This window comes from Ischnura elegans, chromosome 5 (genome assembly GCF_921293095.1).
Source record: "Ischnura elegans chromosome 5, ioIscEleg1.1, whole genome shotgun sequence".
In the NCBI taxonomy this organism is placed as follows: Eukaryota; Metazoa; Arthropoda; class Insecta; order Odonata; family Coenagrionidae; genus Ischnura; species Ischnura elegans.
Window position 1 is genome coordinate 36,631,829 of NC_060250.1, and position 16,943 is coordinate 36,648,771.

General features: G+C 41.2%; 1 protein-coding gene across 1 annotated transcript in view; it reads left to right on the plus strand.

The window, feature by feature from the left end:
* The first annotated feature begins 725 nt into the window (after positions 1–725).
* LOC124158730 (peroxidasin homolog) overlaps positions 726–16,943 on the plus strand; it is a 252,017-nt gene continuing 235,799 nt past the window's right edge. Inside the window, exon 1 of the mRNA XM_046533995.1 lies at positions 726–1,268. Within this exon, the coding sequence (XP_046389951.1) occupies positions 1,093–1,268 (176 nt within the window). The 5' untranslated portion in view covers positions 726–1,092. The remainder of the gene's footprint in view (positions 1,269–16,943) is intronic.

The window sequence follows — 16,943 nt, forward strand, 5'->3', positions numbered from 1 at the left end:
TTAATACCTTATCAAACGAGGAAAACTTTCCGACCTTAGGCAGTTTTAATAAGTGATTATTAAGACATGTTTCCCTGAGCTCTGCGCCTCATGCATGCATAGGTAACCTCAGACGACGTATAACTCCTATCTTCTCCTATAGAAACTAGGTCCCTGTGACGTCACGTGGAGTGGCATCGCATGGGCGCCAATCTGGCCCTTTTCTTATGAGGATAAAAATGGACCATTGCCATTCGTCTACACCGGCATTTATAAAACGAAATAATTTGTATATTATGAATACACTAATGGTGGGTAACGAATCGCAATCAATGCCTTTTGTTTTCTTTGATGAAGGAAACTACCCTATTCTCATTTTGGTAATGACTTCGTTTGCTTTAAGGCGGCTGAAAAACGATCCTATCCGTTCGTAATGGAAAGAATGAGAAATGATTTTAAGAAGGCAAGAAAATTTTATTTATGACATAGATGTTTATTTTAGGAGAATATTAATTTAAACCCATGACTTTTAAATGCTGGTGTCCATTTCATGGTGCGGGATGGAGTTCCTCAAGTAATTATCGATCAAGTACGTTCATCTTTCCGATTTAAAATTCGTGGCTCCCAGCGATCCGCGCAAGCAGTTAGACGAAACGCCTCCAGAGGAAGCTGCCGCGGCACTCATCAGCGCTCCTAGCAGGATACACGCGAACTCCTCGGTGGATGCCGCCGATCGCCGCACATCTTGCCCACTCAGCCTCCTCGTCTCAAACAAAAGTTTTCAAGGCTCTCAATTGCTCCAGCACGGGGCGTACGGTCAGCGAACGCGAGCGACTCCGGGGGATTAGGCGGACTGTCTAAAATAATTCTCTCGCAATCTCCCCCGTTGATCACCCGCAGCTGCTGGTCCGATCCCCGCTCGGCCGATTCGATAGACCGCGCTTTCGCGAGTCCGAAGAGATACACAATTACTCTTCGTGTTGTTCTTCCGATATCGCCGGCCGAACACGTGCGCCCAAGGGACTGACTCTATCACGCCTCCTTCTTTTCCTTCCCCTCTGAAAGAAGAAGCCCATCGAGGGGAGAGCGCGCCCCGAGTGCCTGCCGGTGGACATGGCCACTGCGGCGAAGTGGTTGGCCCTCTTTCTGGTGTTCCTCTGCGCGCCTTCCGGGGAGAGCAGCGAAGTGCGAGGATGTCCGGCGCGGTGCATCTGCTTCCGAACGACCGTGAGGTGCATGTTCCTGAGACTCGAGAGGGTTCCGCCGGTGCCGCTGGGGACGACAATCCTGTGAGTCCTTCAAACCTAATTTTCTCTGACCAGCTAATTATCCTGCATGGAAATTTTAGATCTAGGGAGCAGTACTGGAATAGTTCTAGATCGACTCCGGCACGGAGTAATCATTTGAGGCTCCTTGCACACACACCGGCTTTGATAAAATATCGGCCGTCCACACGTCAATAGTTAACCATTGGAGTGCATGGGAGCTTGCACACTGACCGACCACGACCCGGTACATGTAAAAAGTCGGTTGATTACGATAACCAAGCAAGTGATCGTTTGACCGGTTAAAATCCGGCGTATATGTAAGCAACGCTCCACCGATAAAATATCGGCCGGTTTTTTAACCAGCCGTCCAAAGTCGGTGTGTGCAAGTGGCGCGCCACCGATATTTATCACATACACGCCGGATTTTAACCGGTCGGAGGATCACTTGCTGGGTTGTTGTGTCGGTGATGCACAGTGGCATTAGTGTCACTCTCACCTCCCCCCTCCCTGGTCTACATTGAGATTTAAAGCAGCTCATGCTTAAAATCTGGATTTTAGATCAAACTTTATTTAATCCCTTATCAGACCTGAGGTAGCTAAGCCAGAAATCTTCGTACGCAATCCGTTACGAGTATCTTTCTGACTCAGAGGTGAACCCAAGATTTTTTGGGATTGGATAAATTTAAGTATCGCTCCACATGAATTGAATTGAGACAAATAACCTTAAATGCAAGGTATGCGGCACCTGCTACATTCCCTACGAAGTAATTTGTGAAGTAGCTCCCAATATCCGCACCTGAAGAATCCGAAGTCCATATCTCTATCGCACGAATGTTTGAAAAGGAATAATGACAGCCTGATGTCGTGTGATTAATGAGGCCGGTCTTATGCCGTGTAAAAATTTTGTGGACCACGCAAACATGCAGCTATTCTGAACGTTTTTGCTGTGCTGTTATGTTTCAAGTCGAAATTACGAAATGACGGCTGTATCAGTGCTCCACATTACGGTTAAATACTTATCAGGCATTAAAATAACCAGTCTCCAGTGATTGCATTGGGATCTCTTGATTATTTTACCTATTATTGGTTGTAGCAGTAATGTTGATCGGTTGCACCGAGAGAGAAATTCCATTCATTTACGTCATCCTTTTCGGTGTCGCTCTGTGGAAATTCCTTAAATTATTCTCTGATTTGTACTGATAAATCTCTGCCATGCTTCTTAGAATTTTTATTTCACTTTTCTCCAGCTGTAGGCAATTCTCCTTTATTGATGAAATCAGGGGTCATATTAGGGGGCGTCCATTTATTACTTGAGGTGATTTGGCGATTTTTGGATCCCTCCTTCCCACTTAGTGAGAAATCCTGAGATTTGGCTCGACTCCCTCCCTCTAATTTCACGTGAGATTCTTCAAAATGCGTATTTTTAGGGTAAATACGTTAATCTATGATTCATTACGTTATAGAAATAAAATCTGTTTAATTACTTTTATTTAAGGTTACTAAGATCGTAGTCTAGAGTCAAATTTTACCCTTTTTCTTGCGGAAAAAAAATTACGTGATACTTGCCAGGACACCCCCTCTTCCCTACTTGAGATTGGGTGAGAATCGGCTTGACCTCCTACCCCCCCTAAACGCCTCACGTAATTAATGGGTGCCCCCTTACCGAGTAGGTCCGAATTTGATCAGTCTCGAACCCGCGCCCTCAGTGAGCTAAACGCCCCATCGCGCCCATCTTTTAACCTCTGTTGTTTGACTTCTTAAGTTGTGGATGCTTTGTGAGGCTCTCAGATTTTGGAAAACTTTTTGTTATGGCGAATGTTATCGAAAATTCAAGTTGTATGGCCCTGGAGTATCTACATCGTCTTCAGAAAAGCCGTCGGCCACTCCGTACTCCGCCACTTACTCCGGCGACACTCGAACTCGATCGCAGGGGCGGAGCAAAGTTGACGACGCTGTTACTTAAGTATACTATACGCGTACGTATACGCAAGTAGAGGGAATGAAGTCAGGTTTAAGTTTATTCTTCTTCCATGAAAAAAAATTAGTGTGAACTGTTTTATTATTAGATCTGTTGTTGGTGTTTGGGTGGAAATTAAAAGAGCTCATCGATATTGTATGAAATAAGCTGGGAAAATAGAGCATGTGGAGTAATTATACCCTTTCAATCCCATCTGTTGAAGCGAACAATGGAAGGAGTAATTTTTTCGTTTTCAGGAAACAGTAACTTTCTGAAAATACATAAATTACTGTTTCGATCTAGACTTAATTACATTTATGGATGAAATTCGGCTTAAAATTCGGCATTTGACCATTTTACTTATTAAGTCATTTCCGCCCAGAAAAATGTTCGAAATTCCGATTAGCGCCCGTCTCTTTAAGCAAGTAGAATTACTTATACCAGCTTAAAAAATAAACTAATGGACGAATAAGGTCAACAAAACATTTAGCAGCATATTTGTAGCAATTTGAAGACAAAATAGATCGTAGTTTTTCATCAAGAGCCTCGCATACTCAGAATAGTAGGATGCAGCCATATGGCTACTCTGAGCGGAAATGGGACCAGGCGATTTTAACCCTTAGACGCTCAAGACCCTCAATATATCGGCCCCAATTTAATTCCATGAAAATTTTTAGTATAATAATGTTTGTTTATTATATTTTATGTAAAAAAATATATTTTATATATAGAGTTATTTTAAAAAATGTAGGAAATTGCCACGAGAGCGAAAGGGGCATAAAGAAATTTTGCGAAGGGTATAACGTTTGAAAAATCGATGGAAACACGCAGCTATCCAGAATTGCGCTTTGTCCTTGAGATCGAGTCGCCCATTAGCATGTGCATAGTTTAAATAGTCGCGCCGCTTAGGGGTACTGAAATTGAAAGGGAAATTGTGGCATGGCCTACTCTAAGCTGATAATCATATATTTTGCTAATTTCGTTTACTTTATGCTCAAAACTCCAGTTGTTTATCTTCTACCGACCCGCCCTTATCAAACTCCCCAAAAAATATCCTTCGATTTGCCTACACATTCCCGTCGAAGGAAATAATATCGGCTGTCGCTTCTCTCCCCAAATAGCCGAATGATATTTGATTATCATTTGTAGCCCTTGGCGCCGTGACAGGAGGCCGTGATTAATATTTCGTCCCGATGAATTATCTCCGAGGCTCGTTTAGGTCCCTCGCCGTGGCGTCGTCTCCAATGGGGTGACGAATCCATTCGCATAAATGATTCGGGAGACAAATTATGCGAGCGGGAGGGGACCTGGCTGTTTCACGCCCACCCGGGCAGCCGTCAAGACTCCTTCCACGCCTACCCACCCAACCCCGTATCCCACGGCTGCTCCTTGCGGGACAACTCCTGCTCGCGTTTTACGTCTGCAGTCGAGGCTGGCCACTTCCCGGTTTCTTCTGAATCGTCAGCTTTTATACTCGCTTTGTGATTCAATGTTAAACCATGTATAAAGTAGATAAGTTGCCGCGTTTTACGTCTGCCATCTAGGTTGGCTACTACCCAGTTTCTTTTGAATCGTGTTTCTACACTCGTTTAGTGATTCAGCCTTAGATCATGTGAACAATAATAGGTGCTTTATAGAGAAAAATATTGCTCTCAAAATCAAATCTTGACCGTATTCTCATCCGCGTTTGCCGCGTTTACAAAAACAATTTTTAGCAATGACAGCTCTCTGTTTCAGTGAGAGAATTGATTTTGAATGTGCTAAATTTGTTTAGGAACGGCGGCCTCTCCTCAGCCAACAAATACATTTTCTACATGTTATATTTATAATATATGTACTGTTGTTTGATCGTCCGAAAGAAAGTAACGCCTGGAGTCACATTCGTTGTGTAAACGGAGTATCACCATTTTCTATCTCCTAATTTTTCTTCAATTCCTTTCCGGTTGCCGAAAATTCTCACATTTATCGCCCTCTTCACAAAGTTTAACTTATTACATGTTTTCTGCCTGTCGCTCTATTTCTCTCTCAATATACATCTCACACAGATTCGGATTTTAAGGGGTTTTTAAGTTTTCAGTAATACGGAAATTGGGGTACGTGCCTGGGGCGGAAGATTTCAGCGGGCATCAAAATTTGAAAAGTTTAAAAAAAAAAATTTAATTTTTTAATTTAACGATTTAATAATCATTATTAATTTAAAAATTATTAAACAATATTATTGAATAACTTCTTAATAGCAAACATTCGGTGTGTAATTTAAACTAACGCATCTCTAAAAATAGCTTATGGATATATTATATGTTAGTGTTAGCGGAGGGGGAGGGATGGAGCGAGGGGGGGATCAGGGATGATCCCCCCTGACAAAATTCCTTGTTCGGGCCCACGAGTGAGGTAATGGTTTTGACGCCGTTGGTAATCCATTAAAACTGTATTAAAATATGAAATATAACATGAATTATTTACGGTCGCTTGGCATCCTTATTTTTAAAATGTCCAAGAGAAGTTTTACCCCGAGGAATTCTGTTCTCGTGTTTCCCAATACAACGGACGGTCATACTCCCTGCGGTTTTGGCCTTGTGGCTCAAGTTCCATTGAAGTGTATGCACTCAGTCTGTGCGAGGCGACGACAAACTCTTTCCAAGAAGCTGTCCTCCGGTGATGTTTGCGGTCATATCCGCCGCTTCTCTCAGGAAATCCTCCACGAAAACAGATCTTTCTAAAAATGAGCGTTTCACTCATCAATTTGTGCCTTCGTCCTTATCTATTTATATGTCGACGCATACTTAGTTGGCAGTTTTGGATTCTATAGCTTTTTTTAATGACCGCAGACGTCGCCTGTTCCTAGACTAATGAAATCGAACTTAAAGTACATTTGGCCTAAAGTTGCGTGTCCATGTAGATCATTACTCAATCACAATTATCGTCTTCCCGAGGCTATCTGATGGAAAAAATTCGTTGAAGGGTGACATTCACACTCAACGTGCCTGAAATTTTGTTCCCTTCTTCACTCTTGTGATGTGTCATCAGGTTTACAAGGATTTACTGTTGCATTTTTATGTTAAAATTACCGAAAATAATTCGTATACAAGACTTTAACTTGGAATATTTGTGTTGATTTAGGGCACGCTAATTGTTTTAAATGGCACTGCCTTGTGTGAATATCAATCCCAAGTCGAAGCCTTCAGCATACTCATGGCGTGGCAGCCTCAGCCTTTGCTATGCTAATTCGGCTCGCTACGAATATGGTAACTAGATGTATCTAGCCAGGAAAAAAGAAATATCTAGAGCAAGTTGTTTTTTTATTTTATAATGAATTTGGCGATCACCTTACGATACGAAGTTAGTCCCGGAGAAATTAGTGACTTGAAAGAACCAATATCTAAAATGCACGTCTAACTACCTTAAAGACGTAAAAATATAAAAATATCTTCAAGTAGGTACTTCAAAATTTTTGGCAGATACCATCCATCTTACCGAGAAGTATGCATCTAGCAGTTTCTCTATAATCCGTGAACGATACCTAGGATTGAAGGCGTCTTCAGCTGGCTTTGTGTCAGGGATGGCAATCGAAACTAAACGAAAGTAAAAACCGGTAGAATTTCAATAGTTTCGTTCCCGGGAGCGAAATGTAGAAACGAATCGAAATGGATTTAAACCCTGGGAGCTAAACTCAGGGACGAAACGAAATCGGAGTCAAAACTACTTCGGGTCGAAACTAAAATAAAACTCTGGAACGAAACGCAGATAATGTTTCGCACCGGAGAGACCACGTGCTTCACCTTGGAACAATTAAGTTTCGACCCACACAACAAGTACGAAGTGTGGTTGAGTGAAGTAGAGGTTCAGCCTACCGCCATTACATGCATCGGTCGCTTATATTTTTACCACTAGCAGGAGAGTGGTGGCCGCAAACTGGCCATTCGTATTTTATAAGCTCAATCTTTTAACCTCTCTACACATAATATGTCAAACGAAATGGGACGAAACTATTCCTTCTTATCCTCCTCCACTCAACTTCTGGGATCGAAACTTAACTATGAGCAGCGGAGTTTCGATTAATTTAGTTTCATTCCCGGGAATAAAGTTTCGTCCCTGGTCGAAACTAAACTCCTCAGGGATTTTAATTTTGTGCGGGAACGAAACTGAACTTAGGCCTCGTATTTTCGTTTCCCTGCGGGTCGAAACGAAAAGTTACTTTCGCTTCACTTTCCATCCCTTCTTTGTGTCCCATTATCAAGTTACATCAGCTGAAGCACTCTTGAGTGGGCCCATTGCGGAGAATGAAAAGTGCTTCCCTCTACGTTCGCTTTTTTAGCCATCATTTTATCATCACCGAAGAAACAGGAAACGGGCATTACGCTCGCCTTTTCTCGCTTGAGTTGCACGTCTGGGGTTCTGAGACACATGCCTGCCGAGTCACTCATTTCTCTGTATTCACATGCGCCGGGTGCATTGCACCCTATTACACTTTACATCACCGAACGTGTCGAAAGGAAATTTGACATTGCAATTATAAAATGAAAATTTTCAGGAAGAGATCAATTATAATATACGAAGGAATTTTTTTTGCGCGCTGCTGTAAACGAGGGAAGATTTTAGAATTTACTTAATTGAATATAAATATGATACCGATCATTGGATCATGCTGTAACTAATATTAGAGGTTGTTGAACTTTTCTGTTCTCTTCGATTTTCGGTTCTTATTATAATACTGTATTTTTCAAATTTTATGATTTGTCAGGAAAGTAAATCACTCCCAATTACGCATTTGTCGACCTGTGCTTCTGTTGTTATTTGGTACTCATTTATTTACATTCATTTTATTTCGATTCATCACCCCGAAAACAGCGCTATTTGGCCTTAAAATCGGGAGAGCTACAATTTAGACGACAAAAACAATCCAATCCTTGGTTTGGGGTTGTTTACCCAAGTGAGACTCGAACCCGCGACCTTCAGTTTTTGCAGGCGAGACGCCTCCCATGCCAGCGCTTTCTCATTAATGATGCTAAACAGAGGAAACTTGTTCAATTTAAATATTATGGTATTTTTTTCATTATTTATTTTCTCTGGGAAAACTAAGTCACAGTTTTATTTTTATTTTTTAAGAATTTCAGAAATAACATACCTATGTATTCATATATTCTTCGGCGTTTCTCATCATATAAAGGGTGAAAATAGCGGAGGGTTGATTAATTGGTGGGCAGGAGAAAATATTTCCCGTCAACATTGACACCACGTGATTTTTCATCAATTTTCCATGCATCGAAAGCTTGTCATTCAAATATTCAAGACATCTGACACGCATTGTATTCATGGATTCATGGGGAGAGGATAAAATTAATCTGCCTATTAATATAAAGAATGGATTGACAATCATCCTTTTGGTCGGTTGGCGAGAATAAAGAACTGGAATATACAATGTGCAATGCTGTGGAATATGAATTACAAGGTTAAAATTCCAATCAGCTATTTTATCTATTCTCTTGAGGTTCCGTGTTGTATTTGCTTTAGATGTTTTTAGAAACATTAAAAATTGAAGTGCATGATGTCAGGGGCGTATATTGAAATAATCTGAATATACTTGCCTATCAATTGCTAAATTTTCCTTCAATTCCTAAAGATGCCCTGTAATCGTGGTGTTAATAATATTACGGGATTTGTTTGATATTATTGACAAAAATGATCATCAAAAATTTATGCATAATTGTCCTCCATCTCCTTGGGAGTCGATCGTTGCCAAACATGAGCACACGTTTTTTGGCCAACAAATTTAGGCATTGTTCTGAAAACGATCGAATTTTAGTTTTCATATACTATTGGAAAACAGGATGCGTGAATATGGATACGGGAAAAAGCGACATGCTTCGTAAGGATAAACTTCCTATGATTTTCCGCTGTGGTAAGTAGAATCCTTATTTCAACGCCTCATACTCGGTGACTATAACCGATGCCATGTCGGTCTTCTCTCATCTGATCCGTGAATCAAGACGATCGCAATTACATTAATTAAACAGCTCGGAGTGCGTTAACTGATGGATCAGAGCGCTGGGCTGCTCTCCTCTGCACTTCGCGGGGCGTACTGTCACACCATTTGACCCGCTGGCATCAAGGATCGCGTGTCAAAGGAAAAGCGACCCACAGTCGCTGTCGAATCATAATCAGTCGGCTTCCCTTGCTCTCGTGCCTCAGCCTAGGCCAAGGGGACTGCATAGAGGAGACCCAATTCCATCGCATAGAAGGCTGATTTCCTTTGCCACGTCGGTCGCATTTTAATGGGCTTTTCCCAATATTTTAAAGTATCGTCTTTTTAAATTCGAGGAATAGCATTTTAGAGTTATGAATTTGATAAATCACGTCATCATGAATGAAAATTTCGCTTGACAACCCTAATTATACAATACATATTTCCCCGTGAAACTCGGATCAATTTATCCGTCAGCAATACGAGTGGCGACTTCTGTGAACCCATTGAAATGGGCGGTGGGTGACAACACATTTAGAGGCCGACTTGAGGATCCTCTTTTGTAATATTCTTAGCCTAGGCACTTCAAGAATAGATCAAAGAATCTCTTTTAAATTCAGATCCTATTGCCTGCTAATGAGGATATAGTACACGGTAGAATATACTTCGTTCGTATACTGTTTGTATACGTAAGCTCTCATTGTGATTATTCCTATCTTTTTTTTGGACAGTAAATGTTCATCCCAGTATATTTCTTATCTCTATACACAGGAAAAATATGTGTTATTATTAATTCGTCCGAGGCTTTGTTTAATTTCGAAAGAAATTTTACTTTTTTGTGAATTTCCTTGGAAATACTTAAAGAGTAATTTATCTCGGCTGCTTTTATAAAGTTCTTTCCTTGTAATAAGATAGAAGCAGAGTGATGCCGAAAAAATAAATTGGGGAAAATTTTCGGCATTTTTATCGTAAAAATATGCATTACAAAAGAGGAATATGTTTGTGGTAACCAAGGTTCTACTTCTGACGGCCTATTGTCATAAAAACTCATACAGTGCTAATATTCTCAACTTGGTGTTCCATACACACAGGCAATAATCCGTGATGGCCATTTCGCACTCTCTAGGAGAGGGGAGAAAAACTTATTTCACGCGTTGGGCACTTATCCGTTCCTTGAAAAGAGCATAAAAGGATAAAAAACCAAAGAGAAAAATCAAAGTAAGTGCAGGGGCTATAAGCAGGGATGGTTTGAATACCAAAAAATGTAAATGGGATAAGTTACTGTTAATTTACAACATTTTTAATCAGTATCAATTTCAAAAATTAACTAGTTTCAATTACGGCTACTTTTCGTAATGAGCTTTTGAACAATTCCGGGATTTCAGCTGGTGGACCTATCGAACTTTTCCTTGAAATACAAGTGCAACGCATTGCTTTTGGTTTGTTAGAGTTTCATTGGGATATTTGCGCAGGAATACGATATTTCACACAATTTTCTTACCATACACACGTCGTTAAAGAGACAGTGGGAAAGTAACGATGACTTTAAGAAAGTAATGAGTATATTCAGGGATGCGGACTTTGAAAAAATATTGGGGGGCCTAAACCGGGGATCTTGCCCCGGGAAATTTTATAAGTAGTGAGTTTTAAGTTTTTTAAGCATTTAAAAAGAGTCATATGATCAACATTAGAACCCTGATAACTCGAATCTCGATATCTGGACACTCCAGGGAAAATCGACAAGCCTGACACATTTTTTCCTCACACCCATAACGAATTTTTGAGGGGGCTCGGGCCACCTCAGGCCCCATGGAGTCGGCGCCACTGAGTATATTACAATTAATAGTTACAATATTTTCAATTGTAACGATTACAAGTTAAAAATATCTGAAATGCAATCGGTACCGATAACTGGTTTACTTTTATTAATTGTAAGTCACTCCCCATATCTGGGTAATGAGAGATTATAAAATGGCAACTCATTTCATAATAAAAAGGCTAGTTGCTGGGGAGCCTAGGGAAAGGTGTGAAGACCGAGGGCAATTTAGCATCAGAGTTATTCCCGGGATGATGAATGGCTCTATTGTGATAAGTTGCTTTCCCTTTCTCCAATACAAGCCATCGTCATAGTTTTGCATTAATAGAAGTGAAATTAAGTTCAAAGGGTTCCTGAAACCTTCATTCACAGTGTACTTGTCATTGGCCGCCACGCGGAAATGGTTTGACCTCTCGACTGGAAATGTTGTGGTGTGATTTATTGATTTCCATCTTCGAGTGAAATCGCTCAAATATGAAATTGTGACCCTGATGAATTTTTCGAGTCGCAACGCATTCTTGCGAATGGTTTCTATCTATCTGATAAAATCTGAGAAGTGCCTGCCATAAAGTATTTGTTAAATTTATGTGTGTTCGTAGAGTATTTTGACTAGTATTTGGCTAATTAGTTCTTTCGAGTCAAAATTTTCTTCAGGACTGGTATCTACCGTGAAGTGATCGCCCAAGTCATTATTAAAAGTTGATATTTTGCCAGATATTTCTCGTTTCCTAGCCAGGTGCCTAGTCTTCTCTGATGAGAAGAACTTGAATTCCTACTCGGTAGTTAAGCAGGGCCCACCTTCTTGCTCTCACAGGATTCAGTCTGAGGATTCTCTTTCATGTATTCCAATCACAGTTTGCTCCCGTTTTCTTTGTTGACATTATCCATTGACGTAGAATTTTCAATGTATTCCCTAATTATCCGTGGGAAGTATTTCCTCTCTACTTTTGCGCCGTCACAGTCAATATTGTGAGTCGGTGGAATCCAGCGAAACTGTCGGTTATGAAAATGGATCAACGGGGTGAAAATGCGGGAAACCACTCAGCTGGCAGTTCGGTACGATTGAGCTTATCCTGCGTGAAGGCTTCGCACCCCCCAAATATAATCGTCAAAGTGGGAGGTAATTGGAATCTGAACCCTTACCATGAATGGGTGGCAGTCACGCGCCTGTGAATAAGTCTAGGTTGAGCTCTTCCCTCACCTATCCAAACCAACCTTCGGGTTGAATCACTGAGTTAGTCAAGTAGCCGTAAATTTGCTTCGGGGGTTGCTTGAGAGGTTTGCGGGTTGTCTATACGCATTGGATAATCACACATTTCATTGGATCAGCTATATGCATTTCATGGAACTGGTAAAGAAGGATGTGAAAGAGAAGAAATGCGTAGGTGTGAAAAGAGAAGCTGATATAAGAATAGAGTGGCGAGCTGCGTCAAACCAACCTTAGGATTGCTGACCTCTGATGATGATGATGATATTTATATCGTTTGAATAATGCTGAAAGTTAAATTCTACGTTGGTGTTTGGGAGACTTTATCGAAAAATGGAGTGTCTACAGGGTAGATGGCTCTTGGCAAGTGGTCTCCTCAGCTGATACATCGCGGGTAGTCGCATAAGGAAAAAAATTCGGAGGGGATTTGGGGGGGGGTCCAGGACTTGGGGTGCTAAGCCTCGCCCTCCCCGGCTACGTGCCGGAGTGAGTGAGCGCGTACAATGCAGCACTCTGGCGTGTATTCATAGCTTGCGCCTCTCGGCGTGGCCGCATTAGGATTGACCGCAAGTGGGGAAAGAGTCCGCCCTGACCATCCTCACGCTCCTTCAATGGCTGGGCCGCTCCCCTCGTCCTCGGCACCGCCACGCCCTTTCCCCCCCTGCCAAACACCCTCTCTCTCTCGCTCAGATTGCATTCGAATTTCATTCTGTCAGTCACTGGCGGCGGCCGCTGACGAAGGTCGCGCGCATGTCAAGGGGGTAACCGAGACGCGCGTCATGGCTGGAGCAAAACGAATCGATGGTAGTGCATCGGTGCAGAAACTGCTGTCGGAGCGAAATTGACGGCGTCAGTGTGCGTCTTGTTGATTGGCGAGAAGCGGTGATGATGCCGAGTGACGTCATCCTTCTCCAAAGGGTCCACTGTGAATAGGGTCCTCTGAAACTAGTGATGGAAAAATGTCCCAAAGTAATCAATTGCTCTGGCCATGCATGGTCGAATAGATGTAGTGTTTGATTGACTATATGGATTCATGCACGCTTTACCTTTGAAATTCCAGCGATGCTTTTGCCGACGATAGAAACGGCTTAGTCTTGATGATGACCAAGTCTTCATCAGCCATATTTTTTCTTGACCTCTGCATTATTGTGGAAATTTTTTCTCATCGACTCCCCAAGTGAATGGAATTTTTTCCCACGCAGACGTTGCTTTTTGTGAAGGCCATTTGTTCCTGTTATATGCTGTAGGCATCGACATTTCTTCGAAAAATCCACAGAGAAAAAAATCATTCGCCTTGACCAGGACATAAATCGATTTTCTTCTGTGGTTGTTCATGATGTTGTTTTGATGAACAGCTTCGCTACTAAAGTAAATCGGGAGTATTTTTCATATCCTTGGTCAAGGGATCCTTCCTTTGAGTACACTGAGCATGTTTAAATTCGGTAAAGTCAATTAATGCGGAAACCTAGAGAAGTAGTGCCATAAAAGTTGAGACTGAATTTTCTGTCGTATATTTTCACTCACTGTTCGTATACCTAAAGATAACTGAGATTGCTTTTTTAGAAATGAAAATTCCATGTACAAATTTTACCATGAATTTAGGTAGCAGTTCTAATATGAGGCTATGATGGTTAAGGCCTCTATCTATTCTTGTTAAAAGAAAAATTTTCTGGAAAATATTTTAAAAAATATCCGCTAGGAACCACTGACAATGAATGCGATATTTGTTTTTGCTCTGCCTGTGAAATGATTTTAAGGAGAGAGACGAGATCGCACCACGCTGCTAAACATTCAAAATTAGGCGCTAAGTAAAACAAAGGAATCCTGTAAGCCCACCCCAAAGATATTTCCGCTGATGGAGTCGCTAGTGTTGGAATTTTCCCAGGCGTGCGGGGAATTTTATGGTTATCTAACAGTTACGACTCCTTCTTGAAGACTGGTAGGAGACCATAACGATGAGCTCAAGCGCAGGAATTTTTTTTCTCAAACGACATGCCCGTCGGGAGTAGTAACTTTTTTAGCTTTTTCTCGTGGAAGAGCATAAGTTTCCTTTTTTTTGAGGGACGAATATTTTAGGCAGCTCGTCATACGTCTTTTAGCGTAGCCTTCCTGGGAATTTAGTTGTATCTGCGCTATCGTTCGGGATTTTATGGTTCTTCTCGTAAGAGTAAGTTTACATCACAAGTAGGCGGCAAAATAGGTTCTGTGGATTCTTTAGTATTTGAAGGAGAAATGGCTATTCACTTTCATTAACAACATTTTTATTTCAATAATAGTTCCGATGATCTTCATGATGACTATATTCGAATTTCGTTTTCATAGCTTAGTATGATCTATTAATAAAAGCGAATTGAACTTCCCCAATCATCCGCTTCAATCTTTTATTTGAAAATTCTTTTTAATCTAGGATTTTGATGTGAGTTTTAAATTCGGAAGTGGATTACTGCCTTCAATTTATTGAATATTGTCACGAAAAAAAGTGTCTCATGATGAAATATGGAGCATTATTTTATGTTATTTTTCTAGTTTTCCTTTGCCGCCTATTACGTAGTTAGATCACGACGAATTTTCGAAAACGATTTTTTGGCAGTGAGGGGCTCACTCAATGCCCTGAGGACGATGGCCGAGTCGGACATCGAAACGTCAGCAGTAATGCAGCTCCTGATCCGGTTGCGATCCCGAGAAATCTTCGCATGATTCAGAAAGAAATCGACTCTAAACTTATTGTAGCCAAGTAAAATTTCATTTTTCTCTGCTGTGGATGTGAGGAAATTTCAAGAAGTGAAATCTAAAATTTGCGCAGCTTTTCATTTCTTTAGAGTACCTAAGCAGAGATAGATTTTTTGTACTGGGGATACAGACATATAATCGCAACGTTGTGACCTCTACAGCCCCAATTGAGGCATTTCACGTGAAAGACCTAGTGCTCGCACCATCTTCAATTGAATTTCTTTTATCTCCTCCTCCTTATCACTTCTACGTTGAACACTTCGGGGGAGGCGTAATGGGTTCGTATCAAGGGAAGGAGGGGGATTCCTTTGGAAAGGTGGCGAGTGAGCGGACGGAAGAGATTGATCCAAGCGTGTTGTGGAGGGGCAGTCGTTGGACAAGGAGCCTTCCTATTCATCGCCGCTTTGTAAATACGCGAGTGTCGCTCCCACGCAGGTTTCCGTGGGCGCAAATCACCCAGCGTGGCGCCAACGGAAGCAAATATTTTTTTTTCGAAACAGATGTGGAAAATAAACTCGTCAGCGCAGCGTAATCAATGGAGACCATTTGTATTTGAGATGACCTATAATTATCACCATTTAGTAGCTATCTCACTTATTGGGTATGGTATTTGGAGGAGGCGACCGACAGCTGAGGTCATTTGCGCCATGAGGGAAGGGTATAGAAGGAAGGGTGGAGAGAAACCCGGCGTCGGCATTAGCCTGCTCTTAACGAAAGGAACCAAGGGGACCACGGCTTAATGTCCCATCCGACGGACGTAGTGTTATGCTTGAAATGTCCTCCACACAACAAGCTATCTCGCTTATTAATATACTTTGAAACAGAGGAATACTTTCTTCTCTTTACTGGAATTCCGCCTCAAAATTTTATCTTGCTAGCTGACGTTTACCTTGTAATTTGCAGCTTGGTTTCGAATAGATGAGATATTTTCATTTTAAGCAGTGCTTTTTATGTGTGTTAAATTTATTTTCTCTGCCCCTAGTTTACTCGTTGCCTAAATTTAGAAACGGCATCTCACTGCGGAAAAGCCATTACAGATAATTTACAGTTAGCATCTTTCTATAAGTAGTTAGTTTAACGGAAACTACTGGATACCTTGTCGAAGAAGCCCGTGGCAATTTATTTGTTAAAATAATAAGTCCATCAATACGTACAAAATTCACGAAGATCTTTCCTGTAAATATTTCATCCTATTTCCACGTGAGTGTACTTTATTGAAGCTTTGCTGAGTTACTCCGAGCTTCATGTAGCTAATTCATAACAATATTCCCGAGAAGGGCCAAAATGTCGACCTTATTGGTAGTAAGTCATAAGCATTAGAGTAAAAGTAATTTTATGTATGTTAATTTCATAATTGATTTGAGAATAATGTAGTAAAATTATTCGTGTTTCGAGTCTATTTGTTTCATTTTTTCGTTGCAATTAGGTCAGTTGTAGCAAGGTCAGGTGGGATGGAGCCAATAAGATTGTGTGACATCGTGATGTTATAACTCAGATAAAATGTTTTATTTCTCTTTTTGCGAATGTTATTGTTGATCATGTTGAGAGGAGAAGGTAAAAAGGTGAAGTCATTCATCTCATGAGTTCAGCCGATAGCCGTCAATGTCGCGCTCATTTATTCTGCAAGAATTTGTCAGTTTTACGGGAAGGCGAGCTGCCAGATAATCGGGACTGATTTTAAAATACACGACGTTCGGCGGTGACTCGGTGAAGGATTAAAGCTATCGCTTTGGTGTTCTCTCTTTTTCGGAGTGTTTGAGTGTTCGTGCGTAGCAATTTTCTACGAAACGGTCTTCCGCGACGTTTAAAAGGATCTCCCTTAGAAAACCAAAATATACAAAACGCACAAAAATATAATTTTTCACTAACTGGCTGTATAAAAGAAATACGTTGGAGATAGGATAATGGGGATAGGAAAAATTGGAAGTTATTTGACCCCTCGAGGCAAGTAGGAAATGTTCCCCGATTCCGAGGGTAGTTGCTTTCTCCCCCAACATTCTAATCGCCTGCGGAATTACGTTATG